The sequence below is a fragment of the Elgaria multicarinata genome, chromosome 22, assembly GCF_023053635.1.
Source record: "Elgaria multicarinata webbii isolate HBS135686 ecotype San Diego chromosome 22, rElgMul1.1.pri, whole genome shotgun sequence".
Classification (NCBI taxonomy): Eukaryota; Metazoa; Chordata; class Lepidosauria; order Squamata; family Anguidae; genus Elgaria; species Elgaria multicarinata.
In genome coordinates this window covers 13,539,479-13,565,547 of record NC_086192.1, presented here as the reverse complement: position 1 = coordinate 13,565,547, position 26,069 = coordinate 13,539,479, and the positions used below count along the sequence as shown (strand labels likewise).

The following is a 26,069-nucleotide window of genomic DNA, read 5'->3' as shown; positions in this document are numbered from 1 at the left end:
ACAAAAGCCTTTCCCAAGTGATGGAAAAGAGAGGGTTCCCAGTGTTTTAATAAAGGAAAGGGAAGAGGTTAAGGAACATCACGCTGGCCAGTAAACCATCTGGTGAACATTAGAAGTGTCAACATGTCGTAAAAGATCCAGTTCATCAAGAACATTCCATGTATATATCGTTGACAAGAACAACAACAGAAAATGAGGATACGTAGAGGGGAGGAATGGGGAGGGGGCGAAAAATAAACACAAAATGGTGTCTTCAGCTTCTATTTTCTTAAAAAAGAAAAAGCACCCCAAGACCATTTAGTATCATGGTTTTAATCTCATTCAGATTATTTTGCAGACTTCCGCTCCAAAGCTGAGGCGTATATCGAAGAGGCGATGGTAAACAACCTTCTTTTGACGGATCACTTCAACGTCTGTTAGTCCTTCTCTTCCCCATGTGTGATAACATAAACAAGGTTCTTGTAGTCAAGGTTGCCAGCTGGATCTGGAGGGAAAGCGCTAAACGTCTGCTTGATCTGAGGAATATAGGAAGGACGTGAAGGTTAGAAAGAGCACGGTGAGGGTGGAAATGCACCTAACAACCCATATCAAAATGTCTGCCAGTCTTACCTCTGAACCAAAATGGCAGCCAGTCTTACCTCTGAACCAAAATGGCTGCCAGTCTTACCTCTGAACCAAAGCAAATTTATTTATTTATTTATTTATTACATTTCTATACCGCCCAATAGCCGAAGCTATTGGGCGGTAAACTGCATCAATAGTTGCTCTTAGCCATTGTGTTACACCATCTAGACTCAAAGTCTGTTTCTCATACATTACATGTGCACACACACATATATATGAGTATATACCAAAACCACAACACATGAGAGAAATAAATTCTAAGCAGTACTCAATACAGACAGTTCAAAGAACCCACTTTGGGGTGTGTGGACCAAAACCAGGAAGTGGTTAGGCCTACATTGCAGCGTACCTATGCCCAGGTACACTGGCATATTCAAAGATAATTTCTCAGGTGCCATCCCTGAGAAATTATCAGCGAATTTCTCCTTCCCTGAAAATAGGACGGAGAAATTCAAGAAGCCATTTGAAAACAATCACAATGTTTGGGACCATAACTCCAATAATGCCTGACCATTGGCCATGCTAGAAATTATGGGAGATGTAGTCTAAAACAGCTGGAGGGGCACCAGGTTGTCTACCTCCCCATGCCTCATTTAGGGTCCCAATCCAGATTAAGGCCTCTGTGCTGACAGTGTGTGTGTGTGCATGTAGAGTATGTGTGTGTGAGGATAGAACTACAAAGTGAAAGTTATGCATGGTTTGGTTCTAACTTGCTCTAACCAATCTCACCCGGAATGTTTTTTCTCATGTCAAATAAATACATTATTTATGTATTTATTTCTTACTTTTATATCCCACCCTTTTCCTCCAAGGAACCCAAGGAGGCGTACATAATCCTCCTCCTCTCCATGTTATCCTCACAACGACCACCCTGTGAGGTGGGTTGGGCTGAGAGTCTGTGAATGGCCCAAAGTTACCCAGTGCGTTTCCTTGGCCGAGTGGGGACTAGAACCTGGATCTCCCAACTCCCAGTCTGACACCTTAGCCACTACACCACACTGGCTCTCAGATTTAATGACATTCTGGATGTCAAGACTCAGCTACAACCGCCGCCACCAGAAAACCGGAGCTCATTCTTGCCAAATCGAAAAGCCGTCATGTTTGTGTGTAACGAAGGAACGCAACCTTACCTCTTCGTTGGTGAACCGGTCGGCCTGCGTCATGAGCATTTCTTTCATGCTGTTCAAAAATAGAAGAAAATTAACCGATTTCAAGGTGATGATAAGAAGGCCCTGTGGATGAGCTCGCGTTGAAACTAACAGGAAATCGGTAGCTGTGAATCAGCTCATTCTGTTACTGCCAAAGATTCCGGAGTTTCTGAGCTCACTGTGTTCCATGCAGCTCCACTAATAATAATAATAATAATAATAATAATAATAATAATAATATATTTATTTATTTATTTCTTACCCGCCTCTCCCTTTGGATTGATTATAAGGGAGTGTTGAATTTTATTTTATTTAAATGTAATTTGGGTCATGGTGGGCTGGGGAATGAAAAGAATGTCCTGAATGAGTTTTGGGAAAGAGAAATGTCTCAGCATGCTGAAAGGTGGAGATTGGATTACAGTACTTGCTAGGCTACATGGTCGAAGGAATTTTCTCATGTGCCTGTGGACACCTCTCTGGAATCCCGGCTGGCTTCCCGTCCTTCCTGAATTTTATTTAATTTCTGGATTTAAAAATAATAACAATAATAGAAACATTAACGAAGAGGCTGGCATGCTGCAATGAGCACTATCTTTACTTGGGTTCAAAAGAGGGCTTTTGAGTTTTGGAGCTCAGACCCCACCTCTACTTTGAGTCGAGGGGCACGTTACTTGTATGTGGACAAGTTACGAGTACTGCCTGGTATGTAGGTTCTTGGCTCTTCACCAAGTTATTTTTTATTTAAGCCTCATCAGTTTGCCTTCTGAGAAAAAAAAGTGTTTTGTGAATGGCTAAGTCCACCATAGCAGCAATTTTATGAATGGGCCGCCATGGCAGCCATTTTGGGAGAGTGCCCACTACACTCCTGCAAAATTCCAAATGTGCCCACTAGCCCCAAGGGTATATGGTCCTCAACAGAAAATAAAGGCTCTATGGCCTTGCTTTAAAAGAAATCTGGCCAGCTGTGCCAGCAGCCGATTTGGAAGATCCACTTTGATCCACTTCAGACCTGATCTGGCCCGCTTCAGATCCAGAACTGGATTTGGCTTCAGACATCCAAATTACTAGGATGTCCATTTTGCTGGCTACTGCAGCAGCACCAATGGAGCAGGATTTGGACAAGGGTCTAAGGGGAGACATGATAGAGGTGGACAAAATTATGCCTGGTGTGAAGAATGTGGACGGGGAGACATTTTTCTCACTTTCTCAAAATACTAGAACCCAATGGGGTCACCCCATGAAGCTGATTGGCGGGAGATTCAGGGCTGATAAAAGGAAGAACTTCTTCACACAGCGCAGAGTTAAACTATGGAACTCACTCCCACAAGATGTAGTGACGACGGCCACCAATTTGGATGGTTTCAAAAGGGGGTTGGATAAATTCCTGGAGGAGAAGGCTATCAGTGGCTACTAGTCCTGATGACTAAGTGCTACTTCCAGTATCAGAGGCAATAGGCCTGTGTACACTAATTGCTGGGGAACATGGGTGAGAGAGTACTGTTGCACCATGTCCTGCTTATGGGTCCCTGGTCGACAGCTGGTTGGCCACTGTGTGAGCAGAGTGCTGGACTAGATGGACCCTCGGTCTAATCCAGCAGGGCTCTTCTCATATTACGTTCTCCCCCTCCTGCCCCACTGGCACCTCTGCTGCTACAGTAGCCTCCAGGATGAGAGGAGAAGGAAATACCGTTCTCCTTCTCTCATCCCAGCTACCACCTCCGGCAGGGCAGGAGGAGGACTCTCTCCTTGTGCCCTACTGCCGCCACATTAGCCAGGATGAGAGGAGAAGAGAGCAATGCTCCCTGAAGTGATTCGGATCTATCCGACCCGCTTCGGGGGCGCTTCGGACCGATCCAGCCCTGCTTCGGATCTGGATCCAAAGCGGTTAACAGCCCTACTTCTTACGCCGTTAAGGTATTTGGCTGTATCTGTTAATGGAGGTGAATGCTACACGAATTCGATGGACGAGGCTCTGCTCCATGAAATCTTCTGCCACAATCCATGTCCCAATATTCAAGGTGCCCCAAAGGTCCGTGTTGATTTTGCTTCCAAAGATGCTTACTCTTCAGCCCCTCGCTTTCTGAAGGAAGCAACCGGTGTCATCTGGCACCCTCCACTCACGTGCATAGAGTGTTTTTGGAAAGAATTTGAGGCTAGGGCTGCCGGGGGTGGGGGGGTTTGTTGGATTGGTGAATGGGGGAAGGATCAAACATAATTATAAGCTTCAGAAGTGCAACACATCAGCCTCTGGCATCATTACACATAAGAAGGCCTGAGTAAAGAACCCAGCAGTTTCCAGTATTTATTTTATAGAGAAACAAAGATTCACATTTTCCGAACTCAGAAGCTCTGAACTTCCTGCTGTTGCTTGCTTTCTATATTGTTTGTTTCTTTGGATTGGGGAGGACAAAATCGCAGACTTTCCAGATGGGTTCACACATACCAGGCCCTGTCCATCTGCCTTGATGTGGGACGGGACACGGTATCGGTCGTGGCGAATGTCAGCCAGTTCCAATATTTAAAATGAAAATTAAAAAATGAGGTCCATCCTTCTGTGTCTTAGTAAACCCTACAAGACTAGGATTTAAAGCAAAACTAAGGCTCCAGTTGTGTTTTATTAATTGAGGTGAGCTGGCACGCAGAGCAGCTTCAGAAAAGACATTGTGGGGCTATGAGCATTGACACTGACATCTGGGAAGCTTTTGATCCTTTTATGGTTCTATCAAATGTCTTCTGCAGTTTTATGTCCAAAACGCCAGAAGCTCAACAGCTGGGTCTCCTGTCTCTAGGAATGGGCAAACTCACCCGCTGCCCCCTCACCTAGGGATGCATGAAACACCACCCCGACGTCTGGTCCGACCATATATATCCTTTCTTTCTGTCTACCGGAATGTTCGTCAGTTTCAGTTTCATCCAGTGCTGTCATCTCTGGTGAAAAGACTTAAATCCAGCAGGCAGTTCGACAGATTTTTGTCCTTTAGGATCCAAGGTTATGGCTGAAGACAGAGGATGCAGTACCTTGCTGAAGTTAGGCAGGGCCTGATCAGTGTCTGGATGGGGATGCTGTGTACATCACCTTGATCTCCAGGGTGTCAAGAGGGTTCTAGATTATTCTAGTGCAGGGGTTCTAGGCTACTCTACAGCAGGGGTTCCAGGTTATTCTAGAGCATGGCTTCTAGGTTGCTCTAGAGCAGGGATTCTAGATTACTGTAGTGCATGGGTTCTAGGTTATTCAGGTACAGGGATTCTGAGGTCAGCAACACTGCACCTGCATGGGTGCTCACCAGAACCTCTGGATGTGCCTGCCAAATCCCAGCATTTCTTCTGCCACACCCATTCCTCCGCCACGCACTCACTCACTCGTTGCCGCTTCTGCTCACTGCTGTAGTCAGGAAACAGAGTCAGAAGTCTGATTTTTCCACCAATGATCTATGTTGTGATGCAAAGTATTTTGGGGGGTCGCTTGGTCATGATGAGGCAACAAGGACTCATGAACTATACAAAAAAGCCTGCTCCCGGTGGAGATGAAGACCACTGGAATGGGATAGAGGCCCTACAGCTGCTTGTATTTTTGGACAATCCTCGGGGACGTGGCTAGGGGAGTCTCCCATGGCGAGTGCCTACCTGTCAAAATTTAGCACTACATCACTGTCGAAGAGTAAGTCAACACCAAAGGACAAGCCAGGGAGAAGGAGGCTGAGAAGCAAGTCAAAATACAAGGACACACTAGTGTTCTGGAAGACCTTGCACTCAAGCAAGACTCAACTGGGACTGGGGGCGGATCTGCACGTTGGCCCCAGAGCGCATTTATGCGACTCTAGGGCACCCCAGAAATGATAGTCTGTACTTGCCTGTAAAAAGAAACTAGGAAGAGACGGAGACGCCGCCGACGCCGACGCCACCCAGCTCTCTCCGGCCGGCTCGGAGAGCTCTTTTTGAAGAAGGCGGGAGTAGAGAGCTTCTTCCGCTGTCCACCCAACCTTCTTCCGCCGAGCTCTCCGTCCCGGTTGAGGAGCCGGCCGGGGAGAGCTGGGCGGCGTCGGCGTCTCCGTCTCTTCCTAGTTTCTTTTTACAGGCAAGTACAGACTATCGTTTCTGGGGTGCCCTAGAGTCGCATAAATGCGCTCTGGGGCCGACGTGCGGATCCGCCCTGGAAGTCTTCTTACGCTCCTTCCTGTCCCTGGAGGGGATTTCACCAAGGAGGCCACACTTGCTGTTCATTTGCTCGCCACAGATCCAGCAGCCCATGACACCCAGAAGCTGGGGACACCCGGATCTGGGAGCAGGGGCAAAGGTTGTCCCACCCCTCCACATTTTCGACCTAAGCCCCTTTCTCTTGCTCCTTTTATAGATTCGCTCCACTTATTTATTCACTTGCAAAGAAGCTGCGATTGAGGAAACCTTTCAGGAGGGGACAACGCCCCTCCTCACCCACCTGGATACTCCTGCTCTCTCACCATTCTCTTTCTCATCACACCCACACGCACCCAGAGTGAGAGGCCGGTGAAGAAGCAGGTTGCAACGGAGAAGGGGATGGGATTGTCCAGGGAGCCCTTGGACCTTGTCGGGGTATGCACCCACGGCAGCTGCCTGGCGATGCCTTGATGCTGCCTTTGCATACACACACCTCTAACAGGCAGAGGCACATTTCATTAGGGTGTGCACCCAGGGGATTTTATTCATTTATTTATTTATTTTTAAAGGTGAACTTTTATCGGAGTCTCACTCACAAAGGACATTGTTTTTATTCAATCGTTTATTTCTGTAGACACTGATGCCCTACTCCACGTTCAGCTTGCCTGACCATGGGAGGACCGTTGCAGGTGGGGAGGCAAGGAGGCCTTCCTCAAGCACTTGCATTGGTGGATCTTTGTGGTGACGCTGGTTGGAGGAGGATCTTACAAGGTGATATTAGCCTTTGGGGGCTCTCCTCCTGGCCTCTTTGAAATGAGGCTCCTGGCAGAGAGGTTCCCAGCAGAGCAATTCCCTTTTGTTCCTGCTGCCGCACAGGGCAAGACAGCAGCCATAGGGCCATTTCTGCTGCATCTAGAACCCCCTACAGACCCTCCTATGGACCCCTCAATTTGGTGCTCATTGCTTAAGACAGTGGTTCCCAATTGGTGGTCCGGGGACCCCAGGGGGTCCGCGTAACCCACCCAAGGGGTCCGTGTCACCATTCCCATATTCACCATTCATTTCTGGAGTCCACTGACAACGAATTCGTACCAGAAGTAAAATATAACAACACTGAGCACCTTCGTGATTTAGCGACTAGCTTCAGAGATTCCTTCCCTGCACCTAATCCTGAAAACTCATGGAGAAGGAATCCTTTTGAATGTGGTGATGTACAGCTACCAACTCTGTCTGCAGAAGAGCAAAATGCACTTGTTGACGTGACTTGTGATGGTTCACTGAAATCATTTCTCAAAGAATATAGACTGGACCAATTCTGGGTGAAGGTTTTTCCTGATTATAAGAAGTTGGGTGGAAAAAGCTTTGAAACATCTCGTTCCCTTTTGTTCCACATATCTTTGTGAACAAACATTTTCGACATTTTGTTATATGAAGAACAAGCCTAGAAATCGGCTCGATGCTGATCCAGATTTGAGATTAAAAGTAGGAAATATTGAACCGGATGTGCAAGGGATTGTTCGGGACAAAAAGAGGCATGATTTCTGCCATCACATTTAGGTTTAGTAGCTGCTAGACAAGTCATAATTTGTTCAATTGTAAACTAGACGTTAGTAAAATTAAATTCATCTTTATATTCCTAACTAAATCATTGTCATTTTTGTGTGGTAATATCACAAATATCACAAATTTTATGGTCTTTTTTTTTAGTATACCTAAAATCCTTTGCTTTTTAGGGGCTACCCCTTATTTTCTCCAAAAAAATGCTTCGCACAGGTAACTACCATAGAGATAACAAATTTTTCAAAAGTAGGGGGTCCATGGCTTTGCAACTGAAAAACAAGCCCCCCCCCCCAGTACTTAGCTAATTGGGAACCACTGGCTTAAGACATTAGGGTGTGCCTGGGCACACCTGGCACACCCCTTGTGCACGCCTATGGGCAGAGGAGGAAATCAGATTCCCCAAGCCTTAGAAAAGTGCTGTTTTGGCAGACTGCTCATCCAGAGTTGAAATACCGCTAATTTCATCACTGTCCTGTTGGTGCAAATTCGTGAAACTCTGTTGGTGTCAACAAGTCTGTCGTTGCTGGAAACATAATTGCAGCTCTGGGCTCAACACACTTACCTTTGAGTAAACCTCACCCATGGCAATGGAACCTGAATCTCCAAACTTTTCCAAATGTTGTGCCAGGATTTATTTATTTTCTACCCACCTCTAAGGACCTTGCCTAATCTCTTTCTCACCTTAAACACCACAGAAGAATATATATGACTGAGATTATATCTATAAGCACACATACATAAGGAGAAAGAAAACTTTCATTGCACACAAAATCAGTTCCAAGACTCTGAAATGAGTCATGACTTTTCCAAGCGAGGAGTGAAAACACGCAGTGGAAAAAATGAAATGCCCCCAAACGGATGTTAATTAGATGAAGTTTCTTATTAAAAGGTCAGGCATGGCCAGTTGTGGGGGAATTCTTCTACTATTGACTTTATTTAAAATATAGAGAAGTACGATTAATTAATAGCAACTGTCATCTTGAAAGGGTGCAAGGTTTTCAAAGCAACGGGCGAGCCGCTCTGAAAAATTATTAGAGTCAAATGTCAAAATTTTGGAAGTGTATGAATAGAAGTGGAGCATCAAAAATATGGTTGTGGGATGGATTTAACGGCAGGTTTTGTAATGAACAACATTATATTCTCTTGTGGGGATGAAGCAATGCCATTGTCGGGTGAATTTGGCTAGGTTTGGTTGGGAAGGGTATTTAGTGAGGGGTCTGTGGAGGGGGGGATCCCGTGTTTATGTATCTTACATTTAGAGATCCCTTTCAGAAGACCTTAAACCATGGCTTTAATCATGGTGCTTATGCCAAAAAGCTAGGCCGTGTTCAGAAGACACCTTAAACCATGGCTTTAACCACAATGAATAAGTTTTTTTGCTTTATTCACCATGGTTAAAGCTGTGGTTTAAGGTGTCTTCTGAACACAGCCCAGCTTTCTGACTTAACCACCATGGTTAAAGCCAAGGTGTCTTCTGAATGAGGCAAGATTCTCTTCTAGGCCAATTCAGGTGTTCTGGTACTGCATCCAATGAGCACGCAAAAGAGAGAACAGTGCTAGCTCTGTCCACCCTTCTCCCCAGTTGCCATCACCACACGAAGAAGAAGAAATAGAAGAAGAAGAAGAAGAAGAAGAAGAAGAAGAAGAAGAAGAAGAAGAAGAAGAAGGAGGAGGAGGAGGAGGAGGAGCAAGAGGAGAAGAAGATGAAAAAGGAGGAGGAGAAGAAGGAGGAGGAGGAGATGAAGAAGAAGAAGGAGGAGGAGGAGGAGGAGGAGGAGGAGAAGAAGAAGAAGGAGGAGGAGGAGGAGGAGGAGGAGGAGGAGCAAGAGCAAGAGGAGAAGAAGATGAAGAAGGAGGAGGAGAAGAAGGAGGAGGAGGAGATGAAGAAGAAGGAGGAGGAGGAGGAGGAGGAGGAGGAGAAGAAGAAGAAGAAGAAGAAGAAGAAGAAGAAGAAGAAGAAGAAGAAGAAGAAGAAGAAGAAGAAGAAGAAGAAGAAGAAGAAGAAGAAGAAGAAGATTATAGAGCTGGAAAAAGTGCAGAAAAGGGCAACTCAAATGATCAAGGGGCTGGAGCATCTCCCCTATGAGGGAAGGTTACATCAGCTGGGATTTTTTAGCTTGGAAAAAAGGAGGCTGAGGGGAGACATGATAGAGGTGGACAAAATTATGCCTGGTGTGGAGAATGTGGACAGGGAGACGTTTTTCTTCCTCTCCCAAAATACTAGAACCCAGGGTCATCCCATGAAACTGATTGGTGGGAGATTCAGGACAGATCAAAGGAAGTACTTTAAACTATGGCATTTTAAAGTACAAGACGTAGCGACGGCCAGCCATTTGGATGGGTTTAAAAGGGGGTTGGCTAAATTGCTGGAGGAGAAGGCTGCCCATGGCTACTAATCCTAAGTGCTACCTCCAGTATCAGAGACAGTTGGCCTGTATACACCAGTTGCTGGGAACATGGGACTGCAAGCTGATCCTTTCCCTTATCAACTCAGAGTTTCGTGTCCGCATGCCAGGTCTAACCAATCAGTGTTGGAGGCTTCAACGCCACAAGTGCAATACAATAGAGTGACAATAAGGTGCAAAGTTAGCTAAAGCAGGGAGGAGAATAGTTGAAAAAAAAAACCCAACAACTTACTAGTCTGCTTTTACGAAACCTTTTCCTTCTCGGTCGAAAACCCTAAAAGCATTCAAAATGATCTCTTCTGGATCTGTGCCTAAAAGAGAAACCATCAGGTGTTTATATTTCAAATACTTCTGTACATGCATCAGCTGGTCAACGCATGCATGTATATCACTTGATGAGCTAGAGTGACCAGATGCAAAAGAGGGCAGGGCTCCTGCAGCTTTCACTGTTGTGATGAAGAAGTAATTTCACCAGGCGGTGAAATGACACCTGATGGAATTCCCTTTGCTATACAACTGTTAAAGATACAGGAGCCCTGTCCTCTTTTCCATAGGGTCACCCTACCTATAACTCCCAGCATTCCACAGCCAGCCATCCCCTCCTTACGGATGAAATGTATGTCCTTAAAAATAAAAGCAATGAAAGATGTTGTTCAGAAGCCTTAAAAAAAACACTGCAAAATGCTTCATGTCTGCAGGACAGAAAATGAACTTCCTGAATGTCTCCAGTATCACAAGGAATAGCGGTTTGAGAAATTATAACAGACATTTTTTCTCAAGTCAACTCCATTTAATCTTGCAAAGCACATTCCTTGTTTTTTTTTAATGTTCCTTGTTCTTCGCTTTAAGGTGAAAAGCTTGTTTATGCATATACAACTACAGGAAATGCAGGTGAAGGCCAACAGCACAATGCTGTACATGGCTACTCAGAAGTAAGCCCCATTGAGTTCAATGAGACTTCCTCCCAGGTAAGTGGGTACAGGATTGCAACCCAAGGCAACCATGCCTTGCAAAACATGTCATATACACCGGAGCTACGGAGGCAAATGTTGCAACTACAATTACACTTTTCTAGTATGTATTTAGCCAAAGATCAATTACATCCCTGTTTTTAAAATCAGGAATACGGGTAGAACACCAGCGAAGCTCAAACGCTCTGATATAAGAATTGGAGTGGTACAGGCACATGCACATTTTCATTCAGCTAAAAACTTTTCTTTTTCCTAAAGCTTTTAAAACTTGATTTTGTTCTGACTTTATACTGTTAGTTTTACCCTACCCAGTGCCTGTTTACCCTACCCTGTGCCTGTTTGCTTTCTCTTCCCCTCCTTATTGTTTTATCATGGTTTTATTAGAACGTAAGCCTATGCGGCAGGGTCTCGCTATTTACTGTTTTACGCTGTACAGCACCATGTACATTGATGGTGCTATATAAATAAATAATAATAATAATAGTGTGCATTTATTTATGAAAATACTCCCAAAACGCCGTTGGGCCCTAACGAAAGCTCCCAAAATGGGATCCGAAAATAAAACATCAAACACGAAAACAAATTTAATCAACCAGATTTTTTTTAAGCTATGAAGTCAAGGAGATTGGGACTTCAAACTCAAATTAAAAGCCATTAAAAGCTGAATGGAATAAAAATGTTTTTAGCGCCCACCTGAAATTAAGCAGAGCTGGGCTCACTCACACCTGTTATAAGCCCCCGGCTTTTGCCCTTGTCTCTCTTGATTCAGTGAGAAAATGAGTTTCTGCTCACTGGATTTGTTGAGTTCAACAACCTTTTCCTTCTTCTTTTTTAAGAGCATTGCCTAATTCTTTAACTGACCCGAAGCTAGAAAGAAAGTCCTTTCGTCACACAAGTGCGCAGCGGCGAATGAACAGGCAATACTGGTTTTGCAATCCTTTCCCATCGCAGCCAAGGAGCACGAGGTGAATTTGGAGAAAGGCGATTTCCCTATTGCACGACAATTAGTCGTGCTAGAAATCAATTAAAGCCGGCCAAGTTTAGCTTGGGGCAGCAGAGGAGAAAGAGGGTTAGGATTCTTGGATTAAGCCGAGAACTTTGAACAGATATATATATATCCTGATGCCAGATGAGCAGCTAAGCAAAAGAAAAGGGAAACAAAAGGCATTTTGCATTAATGCCAACCACATGGGTCTCTGTTCTACAAAGAGTCGGAAGAAATGCAATTTGTATCCCACACAGAGATGTTGCTGATCATCAAAGAAACCACGTTATGCACCAGCTAATCAATAGGGAATGCTTGCCACAGAGTTCCACTTCAAAGCTGGAAGAGAAACAGGATGACAGAGAGTATAGTGTTGGTCCTTTTTCTCCAGTGAGGGTACAGAGGATTGGCGAAACCGTCCGACACAGATGACTTTTTAAACATATTTTAGGCATACCAGCAAGCTAGGCCGAGCGTACAGGAGCCAGTGCTGGCAAGGACAAGACGCCATCCAAAAGCATGCAACATGTCCCTCAAATCAGTTTCTGTACCAAAGGACTGGCGAATGAGCAATGCAGCACCCATTTTTAAAAGGGGATTGAAGAGGAATCCTGAAAATTGCAGCCTGGCTAGCTTAACTTGTTATGGGTAAATTGGTAGAAAGCAATATCAAAGATAACATTGTAAGTGTAAAGAGGGACAAGCCCTGCTGAATAAGAATCAACGTGGCTTTTGCAAAGGTAATTCCTGTCTCACTAAATTTTAAGAGTTAATACTTGGCATGTGGAATCCCAGAAATTGCAGGCTGGCTAGCTTAACTTGTTATGGGTAAATTGGTAGAAAGCAATATTAAAGATAATATTGTAAGCATATAGCGGGACACCCCAGGGGGGTGTCCAGCACCAAGGGGAGGACCCACCCAAACATAGTCTTGGTCACATATCTGATTTTACAACACGCAATTAAGACAAATCTGTTCTACACAACAACTGAAAATTAAAATCACTAAAATAAAGAACAGGTGAGACATTCAATGTATCTGGAATTAGCTTCCCTTACTCCTACTGTTGTAGCTTTTGCTGTACTTTGAAGCTTTTGCTATACTCTGTGTGATACATTCTCCCCTTAATTTTAAAACCTCAAACATAAAAAAAAAATCCTAAAAATCAATGGATGAATGGATCTGCTTTAAACCTGGCATGACTAAAGCCCTCCTTAGGAGCTATCATGGTGCCAAGTTTCATCTCTTTACCTTTACAAATGACAGGTGTTTTTTTTTTAAAAAAAGTTTAAAATATCAAACTTCTTAAAAAAACCTAAAAATCAACGGATAAACGGATCTGTTTTATTTATTTATTTATTTATTTATTTGTGTATTTATTACATTTTTATACTGCCCAATAGCCAAAGCTCTCTGGTCGGTTTTAAACTTGCTATGGACAAAGCCCTCCTAAAGAGCTTTCATGGTGCCACCTTTCATCTCTTTATCTTTAAAAACCACGGAGCTGTAAGCATTTTTGTTAATTCCCATTAAAGTAGAGCTACCCTTTGGGTGGGGGAGGATAGGGAAAATCTGGATTTTTCTTCAAATTTAATAATTCCTCCCTTAAGAACATAAGAACATCAGAAGTGCCCTGATGCTGGATCAGACCAAGGGTCCATCTAGTCCAGCACTCTGTTCACACAGTGGCCAACCAGCCATCGGCCTGGGATGAACAAGCAGGACATGGTGCAACAGCACCCTCCCACCCATGTTCCCCAGCAACTGGTGCACACAGTCTTACTGCCTCGAATACTAGAAATAGCACACAACCATCAGGGCTAGTAGCCATGGATAGCCTTCAGGAATTTATCCTTCCTGGATTTGTTGCCAAAACGCCTAACAAATCCATTTTTTTCCTGTCATCTGGTCACCCTGCTTTGGCAGTTATTAAAAATAAGTTTTGCACCACTGATATTTCTGGATTTATTATGGTTATTCACCATCTTGGGCAAGATTCATGGAGAGGTGCAATGTAAATACTCTTAAATAAATGAATGTCATACTGTTGGGAAAGACACCAAAGACCCAGCCTAGATCAATAAGAAAAGGCAGACCTGTTAGAAGGAGAGAGATTCATGCCTCCCCCACCCACACAATTCTACCACTGGTTGCTCTATTACCTTTGAGCTTCTCACCAAACATTGTGAGGAAGACCGTAAAGTTTATGGCACCTGGCGCTTCCTTGATCATCGCTTCTAACTCTTCATTCTTGACATTCATGCGACCTGTGGTACAAAAGCATTGTTTCAGTTATATACGGTAGAAGTTCATGAAACTACAGCCAGGAAGACATCTCCAGCACTCTATTAAAATGCCTCTTCAGCAACCAGTGAACACCACTGTAAAAGTCAGAGAAATGCAAAATTTTGAAGGATAACGGAGTTTCAGTTCATGGAATGGTTCGAAAGTGCAAAATTAAGTGTATTTCTCCCAATCGATAGTTATATGTCCTTCCTCCTGTTTCTTATAAATGTCCTTTTAAAGTCTCCGTTCATCAGAAAGTTTTCTGTGAAGTTACACAGGTTCCTTTAGATATTTTTTCCATTTTTCCTGATCACAATAGTTCATAGTTTGAACTTCAGTATTTCACTCCTCAGAATCCCCTAATACCCTGGAAGATGGAAACAAACTTCAAAGTGATCTTGATAGGCTGAAGCGCTGGGCTGAAAACAACGGAATGAAATTTAATAGGGATAAGCGCCAAGTTCTACACCTAGGAGAAAGAAACTAAATGCACAGTTACAGGATGGGGGATACTCGGTTCAGCAATACTAATTTTTGTGAACTGCCCAGAGAGCTTCGGTTATTGGGCGGTATAAAAATGTAATAAATAAATAAAACAAGCAAAAAGGATCTTGGGGTTGTTGTAGATCACAAGCTGAATAGGAGCCAACAGCATGATGTGGCTGCAAAAAAAGAAAATGCTATTTTGGGATGCATTAATAGAAGTATAGCTTCCAAATCACGCGAGGTACTGGTTGCCCTCTATTCAGCACTGGTTAGGTGTCATCTTGAGTATTGAGTTCTGGGCACCACACTTCAAGAAGGACACAGACAAGCTGGAGCGTGTTCAGAGGAGGGCAACCAGGATGATCAGGGGTCTGGAAACAAAGCCCTATGAAGAGAGGCTGAAAGAACTGGGCATGTTTAGCCTGGAGAAGAGAAGATTGAGGGGAGACATGATAGCACTCTTCAAGGACTTGAAAGGTTGTCACACAGAGATGAGGGCCAAGAAGAAGAAGAAGAAGAAGAAGAAGAAGAAGAAGAAGAAGAAGAGGAAGAAGAAGAGGAGGAGGAGGAGGAGGAGGAGGAGGAGGAGGAGGAGGAAGAGGAAGAAAACGTTGTCTAGATTCCGGGTACCGCAATTCTTTCCTCCACATTCTGAGAGAGGATGTCACAGTAAGGGAAGTCCGGAATTTACTGAGTGGTCCATTCCTAGCAGAGACAGACTTGCATGTCCAGATAGTTCAAATCCTCCAGTAGTCCTAGAGGTCACCTCGGTTTCAAAAAACCATCACCCATGTCTACTGGCTGGTTTGGTGGTCTGTAGTCTTCCGTCGCAACAATATCACTCCTGTTTCCCCCCCCACATTTCTATCCTTACCCAGATGCTTTCAACAGGGGCTCCAAGCAAATGTCAGGTACATGAGGGAGGGGCCTTTCAGGGAGGGGTTGCATCCCACAGCCCCTCTCTCCAAATTAACCCTGAAATATTGGCTGCATAATACTTTGGCCCAGCCCCAAAGTGTCAGGGGGGCTGTGATAATAATCTGAAGGCGCTATCCAAGGTGCTGAACCCATTTTGAGGATAGGGCTGGATAGCTCCTTTAGCATTCTGACTGGTTCTGACTGAAACCCAGAGTGGATTTACAGCCCCACTGACATCAGAGCCACCAGCCTCCACTGGGTCACATGACCTTCCTGAAATCACTTTCGTTTCACCTGAAAAGCAAAAGTGGAGAATATTCACTGTGCCTTTGCTCCTTCCCAGGTGAAGAATTTTCAGTGAACTTTGGTACGTTGCTATATAATTTTTAATTCTCTTTCTTTCTTTTGGTACAGAGTACACAAAAAAGTGATGATTTTTTTTTAAAAAAAAGCCTTTTGTAAGATAATGTTGGTACATGGTGCCTTTGTGCTTTTTTTACCCAATGCAGCAAAGGTGTCTCTTAGGTCCGCCTTGTCAATGAAGCCATCCCGGTTCTGATCCATGATTGTGAAGGCCTATTGAGAAACAAAAAGGAGGAGCTAAGAGGTAGAGATATTGCTTATTACAACCATGTTGAATCCAATGGGCTGTGAATCCATTCTGGGTTTCAGTCAGAACAAGCCAGAACTCTGAAGAAGTTACCCATGGTGCTGCTGAACCCTATCTGTAAAATACCTTCAGCCCCTTCAATCAGTGGTTCCCAAACTTTTTCAGGTCACCGCCCCCTTGGTTCCACAAACTCATGCCCAGTGCCCCCTACCCTACACTATAAAATTCATTATTCAGAATAGCGGTTTTCAACGATCCACTAAGGAAGATAATAACAATAAAATTCAAAACAATAACAATTAATTGAATATTTATTCAAAATCTGAAGCACCCACAGCAGGCTTGCCGAGGGAGGAAGGGAAAAGAGAGCGAATGCCTCTGTTTTGCAGCCAGCGTGGCAGGGCACACCAAGCAGAGTATGTCTCTTCATTAGCATTTTGGTGCTTTTGAAACATTTCAATTCACCGCTAAAAGGACTCTTCTTAAACGGTATTAATACATGTGTGGATTCTTCCCCTATATGGCTTGGGACCAAACTACCTTCTCCCATAAAAATGTCCCTGGGTTTTAAGACCTTCTGGAGAGGTGCTTCTCGGAAAAGACCACCTCGAGTGCCCCCCTGCTGCCCCTTTGCCTCTTAGCGACCCCTGCCACCCCCTTGCTTCTTAACGCTCCCCTATGCAAACCCACTGCCCCCAAGGGGGCGGTACTGCCCACTTTGGGAACCACTGCCTTTGATAGCTCCTTTTGAGATCTCGCTGGTTCCGACTGAAACCGAGAATGGATTCACAGCCCCAACAACACTGGACCCACCAGCCTCCAGTGCCTTCAACAGTCCCTAAATGAACATTCCTGCCCAGTCACTGAGGCTATCACTATGTCTTGCAGAATGTCTGCCACAACCGCAGAACCATCCAAGGAAGACAGGAAGACAGCCATGATCAAGCTTAATTTTCATTCGTTCATTAAACATCTTTAATTGGCCCAGAACCAATAGGAAAAAACCTACCTCTTTGAATTCCTGAATCTGGCTTTGATCAAACATGGAGAAGACGTTCGAGCCTCCTCCTTCTTTCTTGTGTCTTGCCATTTTGGGGGCCTGCAAATTAAAAGCAAGAATCGTCACAGGAGGGTGTCCACTGCCATTGCGGGAGGTTGGTCTGAATGGTGTGAAACCAACGTCTCACATCCTGACGTGATATCAGGATGGGAAATGAAGCAGATTTAGCACTAGAGTGCCTGATGGGGTGGAGAGGTGAAGGTGGGCAACCATCTTGTACTTTGCAACCAAGGTGTGAAACCTGTAACCCTGGATTCACATGAGGTCCTCTGCATACTTTCATGCTGTGAAAAATTAAGGTCTACATGGGCAAAGCAAAAAGGGTCAGGCTTTAGAGGCCTGGAGGGAGGTTTTCTGTGTATCCCTGAGAGGAGCAGTGTCAACACTGACACATGCATTCGAATTTCGCGTGATTCATTGAGACCTCAAGCAACAGCGATTTGTCCCTACCTGGCAGCCCATTGGGAGAGAATTTGTATGTGCAATGTCTCAGCTAGAGGATTCCTCCTCAGAGGACAATCCAGAGGCCCATCCCTGGAAGAAAGAAGTTCCATTGCAGTGGCAGAATGATCTCTGAGCCCCCAGGAGTGACAACCCTTGAAGAGGCTGGCTCAAGTCCGAAGAAGAAGAGGAAGAAGAAGAAGAAGAAGAAGAAGAAGAAGAAGAAGAAGAAGAAGAAGAAGAAGGGGAGGGGGGAGGGGGAGGAGGAGGGGAAGAGGAAGAGGAGGAGGAGGAGGAGGAGAAGGAGAAGGAGAAGGAGAAGGAGAAGGAGGAGGAGGAGGAGGAGGAGGAGAAGAAGAAGAAGAAGAAGAGGAGGAGGAGGAGGAGGAGGAGGAGGAGGAGGAGGAGGAGGAGGAGAAGGAGAGGAGGAGGAGGAGGAGGAGGAGGAGAAGGAGAAGGAGAAGGAGAAGGAGAGGAGGAGGAGGAGGAGGAGAAGGAGGAGAAGGAGAAGGAGAGGAGGAGGAGGAGGAGGAGAGGGAAGGGGTGTTGGGGGTGAGCGAGAGAGAGAGAGAGATGTTGGGGAGAGAGAGAGACAGAGAAGGGGTGTTGGGGAGAGAGAAAGAGAGTAGAGATGTTGGAGAGAGAGAGGGACCAAAGTTAGGTCTCAAAAATCCAAGACTTTGCTACCCATTGGAAAGTGAGTAGCGATTCTGGCATGGTTTTTTTCCTCTCCTTCTCTGGTTTGCTCTATTATTATTTTTGCTATTGTTATTATTCGTCATAATGCCAATCCAGAAACACTTCAATGTGGATAATGTCATTATATTATTTAGTCACTTGGTGGCGCTGGAGTAAGAATGGATTCTTCTGTCAATTTCAGTTTCTCTTCATTCCTCATTTGACCAATATTAAGTTTGTTTTGTCCCATTTCTGCATTAACTTGAGATTTTTTTTTTAAAGTCTACACAAAAAATATATTCATTTTTAAGCTCATTTCTCCTCCTATACACATCTTTCTATGAGATTCTGCCTAACATGCCTATTTTTGCAAGTGGTTTTTCCCTAATATATGCATTTTGTGCATTAATTTCTCTTAAAATATGCTTTTTGTGCACCCTCTCCCCTGAAATGCACATTTTTCTGCGCCTATTTGGATTGCACATTTGATTTTGAACCGTCTTGTCAAATTCTCGGAACCGCAAATACTGAAGGATAGCTGTGTTTCTGTTTACGTAACCAGGATGATCAGGGGTCTGGAAACAAAGCCCTATGAAGAGAGACTGAAAGAACTGGGCATGTTTAGCCTGGAGAAGAGGAGATGGAGGGGAGACATGAGAGCACTCTTCAAATACTTAAAAGGTTGTCACACAGAGGAGGGCCAGGATCTCTTCTCGATCATCCCAAAGTGCAGGACACGGAATAATGGGCTCAAGTGACAGGAAGCCAGATTCCAGCTGGACATCAGGAAAAACTTCCTGACAGTTAGAGCAGTACGACAATGGAACCAGTGACCAAGGGAGGTGATGGGTTCTCCACACTAGAGGCCTTCAAGAGGCAGCTGGACAACCATCTGTCAGGGATGCTTTCGGGTGGATTCCTGCATTGAGCAGGGGGTTGGACTCGATGGCCTTATAGGCCCCTTCCAACTCTACTATTCTATGATTCTATGATTCTATTGGTTTGGGAACTGCAAATTAGGTAGGTTTGCATTAAAAGACAAAACAAACGAATTTCTCCCCTGTCTCTTCAGTGGCCACCATCGTATCCATGTGGAGCTGTGGGTTTCCTTATCTGTTCTGTTCTTGTTTAAGGGAGATAATTTCCTGGCTGCTGGGTTCTCCAATCCTCCCATGACACACAGACACCCCGAATGCAAAATGCGACAAAGCCTTAAAAGACCCTGTATTCTTTTCCCGTGTCCCCTTATGTTGAGAACACTGCAACTGGCCTAGATTTTTTAAGGGATTTCCATGGCTGCGATTTTCCACACACTCAAATAATAAATCACCAAGTGGAGATGAAAGCAAATGACTGATCCCGCTAGCCAAGGATTTTGTTTCGTGTTTTTTGTGGGGAGGGGGGGGGAAACTTATTTGCGTTGGCGTATTATTATTATTTTAATGTTTTGCTAGGTTTCCCCCATGCAAGCATTCCTTACATTTCTCCTGGCTGCCAGGGGTCAGGAAGTCAAAGAAAAGGAGAGCTAGAGTCTGATACAAAAAAAGCCGAAAGTGTGACTCATCACCTGCCATTCAAGGCAAGGCAAGGTCTCTCTGTGTGTGTGTGTGTGTGTGGTGTGTTGTGTGTGTGTGTGTGTGTGTTGGTGAGAAGAGAGAGAGAGAGAGAGAGAGAGAGAGAGAGAGAGAGAGAGAGAGAGAGAGAGAGAGAGAGGAGAGGGGTGGGGGGGGACCCAAAGCAGTTTGATTTCTGAGCAGAGATGTATTTGCCATCCTTGGAGGACAGAGTGGCATGAGAAATATATGCTCAGAGATGTCTTCTTCTTTTGGACAAAATTAGGCAGGTTTCTGGAACTCAATGTAGGTAGGCCAGATAAAAGGATGTCCCTTTATCCGAAGCCATTGCCTTCCTGAAAGCCCAGTTTCAAGATAAATAGGGTAAACATGTTGAAAAGAGGACCGGGCTCCTGTAATCTTTAACAGTTGTATTGAAAAGGGGATTTCAGCAGGTGTCCTTTGTAGGCATTCCTGGTGGAATCCCCTCTTCATCACCTCAGTTAAAGCTGCAGGAGCCCTGCCCTCTGTTCACTCTATTACAGCTCCTGCAGCTTTAACTGTGGTGATGAAGAGGGGAATTTCACCAGGTGCTGCCTTGCATACAAATGACAATTGCTGAAATCCTCTTTGCAATACATTTTTTAAAATTTATTTATTTATTACATTTTTATACCGCCCCATAGCCGAAGCTCTCTGGGCGGTTCACAAAAAATTGAAACCATAATAAAACAACCAGCAGTCTAAAAACACAAATACAGTATAAAAGCACAACCAGGATAAAACTACGCAGGCAGAAATTGATATAAGATTAAAAAACAGAATTAGAACAGTAAAATTTAAATTTAAGTTAAAATTAAGTGTTAAAATACTGAGAGAATAAAAAGGTCTTCAGCTGGTGACGGAAGGAGTACAGTGTAGGCGCCAGGCGGACCTCTCTGGGGAGCTCATTTCAACAGCTGGGGTGCCACAGCAGAGAAGGCCCTCCTTCTAGTAGCCACCTGCCTCATTTCCTTTGGCAGGGGCTCACAGAGAAGGACCCCTGTAGATGATCTTAAGGTCTGGGCAGGTACATATGGGATTATTATTATTATTATTTATTTATTTATTTATTTATATAGCACCAACCTGGCCCCAAACCATTTAGGGCTATTAAAGATACAGGAGCCCCTGTCCTCCTTTTCATACGGTCACCCTAAAGATAAAGAAACATATGAAGGTGGGGGGCGCTGGATGTTAGCATTTGGACTCAGGTTACCTGGTCACATCTTCTCTACTAGGATGAGATGGGTTGTATTTTCCCCTCCCACTTCAACAGATGCGTTACAAGCGTTGTTACTATTTTTGCTGGGGAACAGAGGGAGATGCTTCCAGTGAGGAAGAGAAGATCTGGGGACTTATATAAAAGTCACAACCATGGGATTGGCTCTTCAGTATCACCTGATTCCCAGGCCCAAGAGGATTCTGGGTTCTGGGCTGTCAGGACAGTGCCCAATGGAGCAATTAGATGATTTAAAACAAGTCAGCTGGGGCTCTTTGGATGGGGATATGCATGGCTTCAAAAAGCAAGGAGGCACACCTGTTGCACTGGGACTCAGATTCACAAGCCTCATCCCCTGACTTCATAGAATCATAGAATCATAGAATAATAGAATAGTAGAGTTGGAAGGGGCCTCTAAAGCCATCGAGTCCAACCCCCTGCTCAATGCAGGAATCAACTCTAAAGCATCCCTGACAGAGGGTTGTCCAGCTGCCTCTTGAAGGCCTCTAGTGTGGGAGAGCCCACACTCCCTAGGTCACTGGTTCCATTGTCGTACTGCTCTAACAGTCAGGAAGTTTTTCCTGATGTCCAGCTGGAATCTGGCTCCCTGTCACTTGAGCCCGTAATTCTGTGTCCTGCATTCTGGGATGGCCGAGAAGAAAATCCTGGCCCTCCTCGATCCTCCCAGAGTGCAGAACACGGACTTCAAACAATGTTGGCCCAAGTGCTGCCCCTTAAGGAGTGCTCACCTAGACAGCTGCCCAACTGCCTGAGATCTCCGTTCTCCCCTCCCACGGAAATTCCATCTGAATCCCGGTGTGCTGCGGTTCTTTGATCCTCTCCTTTTATGGACGGCATTCCATACCTCTGATCATTTTTTATTCTCCCTTTCCCAGTCCTGCTATAATTAGACGATAAATCCAATCCAAGCGTCTCGGTTTAGGGCGTCAAGACAGATGCCAATGAAGTGACACTCGGTGGGTATTCCAGATCAGAGTAGGGTTTTCGTGTTTGTAGCCCTTTTTCCTTACTCTTCCACTCACCCCCTTTCCCTCACTGCTTCTCCCCCTCCCAGCCTTGCTATTTTCACCCCAACCCCACCTCTTCTGACCAGCCGCACACCCCTTAGCCACACCCTCCATGGCAGCCATTTTGTGGTGGTGCCCACAGCAGTTCCTCAAATTCCCAAATGTGGCCAAGGATACAAAAAGGTGGGGGACCCCTGCACTCGGGGGAGGTATCAGCAGACTTAACAGTCTTTTATTTATTTATTATTTATTTATTTATTACATTTTTATACCGCCCAATAGCTGAAGCTCTCTGGGCGGTTTACAAAAAGCGTTTAAGAAAGCTATAAAGACTTATCTCTTCCGGCAGGCCTATTCAGTGGAATTTTAGGATGCTTTTAGGATTTTTTTTAGAATGTTTTAACAATTTTAGGGGGACCCTATGGAAAGGAGTACAGGAGTATCTTTAACAGTTGCATAGAAAAGGAAATTTCAACGGGTGTCATTTGTAGGCATGCAGCACCTGGTGAAATTCCCTCTTCATCACAACAGTTAAAGCTGCAAGAGCTATACTAGAGTGACCAGATACAAAAGAGGGCAGGGCTCCTGCAAGCTTTAACTCTTGTCATAAAGGGGGAGTTTCACCAGGTGCTGCATGCCTACAAATGACACCTGCTGAAATCCCCTTTTCGATACAACTGTTAAAGATACGGGAGCCCTGTCCTGCCTTTCCATATGTTCACCCTAAACAATGTATACTATGTTTTTAATCAGTATTTTATGAATTTTATACTTACTGCTATTCCCCGCCTCGATCAGAATGGAGAGGCGGGTAAGAAATATTATGATCGGCTTCGTCCATTTTCTTCTGCTGCCCCTTATGCCTGGAACGCTCTACCAGAACATTTGAGAACTACAAGTTCAACCGCAGCTTTTAAAGCTCAGCTAAAAACTTTTCTTTTTCCTAAAGCTTTTAAAACTTGATTTTGTTCTGACTTTATACTGTTAGTTTTACCCTACCCAGTGCCTGTTTACCCTACCCTGTGCCTGTTTGCTTTCTCTTCCCCTCCTTATTGTTTTACTATGATTTTATTAGAATGTAAGCCTATGCGGCAGGGTCTTGCTATTTACTGTTTTACTCTGTACAGCACCATGTACATTGATGGCGCTATATAAATAAATAAATAAATAAATAATAATAATAATAATAATAATGCTGATGCTGATGTTGTGGGTGGAGAAACACTCTAATTGCAAGGGGGACCCATGCACAGTCAGTGAAGTCTGAGCATGCTCAGTGGCCACAGACTGGTTGATAAACCCCATGTTCCATAAGGATGCACCAAGATTCAGGAGTCTGTGCTCACCACATGATTCCGGGGGAAGTGAGAAGGGGAAGGAGACCTCCGGCGTTAAGCTGCTGAACATGTAATTTTGCATGAACACGGTGCGTCATGCACTTTCCTGGAAGACTGCATTATTAGCTGCAACTGGATGGCTGTACACTCTGTGCAGTGTAATAGGTGGATGCAGCTGGTCTTGTCATATTAAAGGCGCAATCCTATCCTATGCATGTTTAGACAGGAAAAAAGGCCTACAAGTCTATGCATGTTGTCTGATGCATGCTGGGAGTTGCAGGCCTTACAGATCTATAGACACAGGGATTACTTTCCTCTGTATTGCAGGATCCACAACCCACTCTGGACTTTGAGTGGAGCAGGATGGATTCTTCCAGAAACTTCCCCGAACCGAACCAAGAGTAGGCCCTGTCAGCCTGCGTTTTGCAGATGTGGGGTAAATTCTTCAGCAGTGTTTGTGTGGTCCTCAAGTTTCCCTCCCGTCCCCCTTTTTCTCGCCTCTCTCCATCTTAGGGGCTCCTGCAACTTATAATGATTATTGCATGATTTCTGACAACGGCGTTTTGTCTCCAGTAAGCCTTTGAAAGTGGCATTACAGAAGAACTGGAACATTATGCTATAAAAACCTCAGTAATATTTATAAAGCTTTCAAGACATTGTAAAGTGTGAGAGGGGGGGGCAGTGGGGGGGGGAGAGCAAAGCCTCCCTGCAGAGTTCATTTAGCATAATTACATGCACTTTTCTCCCTGATTAATACAGAATGATCGTTTCCTTATGTATAGACATCCTTGGATTGCTTTCATTAAGAATATTATCATCATTATTCTGGTTTGGAATGTGTGTGTGTGTGTGTGTGTGTGTGTGTGTGTGTGTGTGTTTAACCCCCTTCCTTCCACCATTTTACATTTATCAGATACTTTCCTGAACCCCCGGTGCTTCACAACATATTTTCTAATGCACAAATTATTATTATTATTATTATTATTATGGATTCAAACTTAGTCCTATGCAAAACAGACACACTGAAATCGACAGGATTTTAAGTTAGTTATCAACGATGCTTAAAGTAGTCACGACTAATGTAGGTTGCGTGGAGTAGGTCTACTCTAAGCATGATTACGCCTGGATCCAGCCCGTTTTATTATGGAACATTTTCACAGGAAGGCAAGGGGTGTGGAAAATAAGTAATCTGGGGAAAGGTTGAAGACACTGGGTTTGTTTAGCCTGGAGAAGAGAAGGCTCGGCTGGGTGGAGACATAAAAGCACAGCTACCTAGATTCCAATTAAATATAAGGAAAAACTTCCTGACAGCAAGATCTGCATAGCAGCGGAACAGTCTACCTACGGAGTTTGTGGGTTCTCCACCTCTGGAGGATTTTAAGAAGGGGCTGGGCAGCCAATTCTCATGGATGGTTTAATTGCTTTTCCTGCACATTGCAGAGGGTTGGACTAGCTGATCCTAGTGGTCCCTTCCAACTCCGCAGTTCTATGATTCTTCAATTACCTAAAAGGGTATCACATAGAAAAGGGCAAATACTTGTTCTCTGCTGTCCCACAGGGTAAGATTAATAGGCTTAAGGTACAGGAGAAGGTTTTCATCTGAAAATTAGGAGAAACGTCTTGAGCAGTTCAGTACTTTGGTGCAAACGCTTTCCTAGCTGCCAGGTGAATCCAGATAAGTTAGCCTGGGTTTCTTGTCTATAAAAAGACTATCACATTTAATTCCCTGAGATCCGGTGTGGTGTAGTGGCTACAGTGTTGGACCGGGACTCCGGAGATCCGGGTTCAAGTCCCCACTCGGCCATGAAGCTCCCTGGGTGACTTTGGGCCAGTCACTGAAACTCAGCCTAACCTACCTCACAGGGTTGTTGTAAGGATAAAAATGAAGAGGAAGAAGATCGTGTATGGCACCTTGGGATCCTTGAATGAAAAGTGGGATACAAATATAACAATAATAATAATAATAATATTTAGTAGTGGTGGTTTAATTTTGTGGGAAGTCTGGCCTGCTGTTTTATGCTACCTGTTCCAGAGGGGGCAAAATAATAATAATTCACAGCACTCAATGAGAGGACAACACCTGACAACTCACAAAATAAGGAGTAAATTACACAAGTTCTACACACCCCTAGTTGTCTAATTATACATTTGTATGTAAACCTGTTTGTATTATGTACACTATTAGATTTTAAAGATTTTTCATCTTTGCAAACCGGGTATTGGGTGGTAGAGAAATGTGAGAACTGAAATGAAATATGAGAACTGTAAATTCAAGGAGATTTGGAATATTTGGGAGGGGGCACAGAGGACCCTCTGTGTCTATAGCCCTTGAAGAAGGGAAGGAAGAAAGGAAGGAAGGAAGGAAGGAAGGAAGGAAGGTATTACTTGTAAAAAGAAGGTAGATATTAATGCAAAATTAAATTTAAAGATGAATTCAGCTTGGCAGAAAGAAAGAGGGAAAGAAACTTACCATGCTATCGTTCTTCACCTTCTCTGCCAATCGGTCTCACCAGTCCACACAAAGGCTATTGTCCCTCTATATATAGTACCATTTGGGAGTAAAAATATGCTCGCTCCAAGTTT

General features: G+C 44.4%; 1 protein-coding gene across 1 annotated transcript; it reads right to left on the bottom strand.

Annotated features, from left to right (window-relative positions):
• Window positions 1-296: 296 nt before the first annotated feature.
• On the bottom strand, window positions 297-26,069 carry MYL10 (myosin light chain 10). The gene is made up of 7 exons (XM_063146371.1): window positions 25,957-26,069; window positions 17,138-17,227; window positions 16,019-16,094; window positions 13,991-14,095; window positions 10,104-10,182; window positions 1,755-1,803; window positions 297-515 (listed from the first exon to the last, which is right to left on the bottom strand). Exons 1-7 carry the CDS (start codon window positions 25,957-25,959, stop codon window positions 417-419), a joined length of 501 nt encoding a protein of 166 aa, XP_063002441.1. The 5' UTR covers window positions 25,960-26,069; the 3' UTR covers window positions 297-416.

What these genes read in the sequence shown, in the direction of transcription:
- MYL10 (XM_063146371.1), bottom strand. An exon ending in AGATTCAGGAATTCAAAGAG is followed by an intron (nt 16,095 to 17,137) that starts GTAGGTTTTTTC and finishes GTTTCTCAATAG; the next exon opens with GCCTTCACAATCATGGATCA. An exon ending in AGACACCTTTGCTGCATTGG is followed by an intron (nt 14,096 to 16,018) that starts GTAAAAAAAGCA and finishes TTTGTACCACAG; the next exon opens with GTCGCATGAATGTCAAGAAT.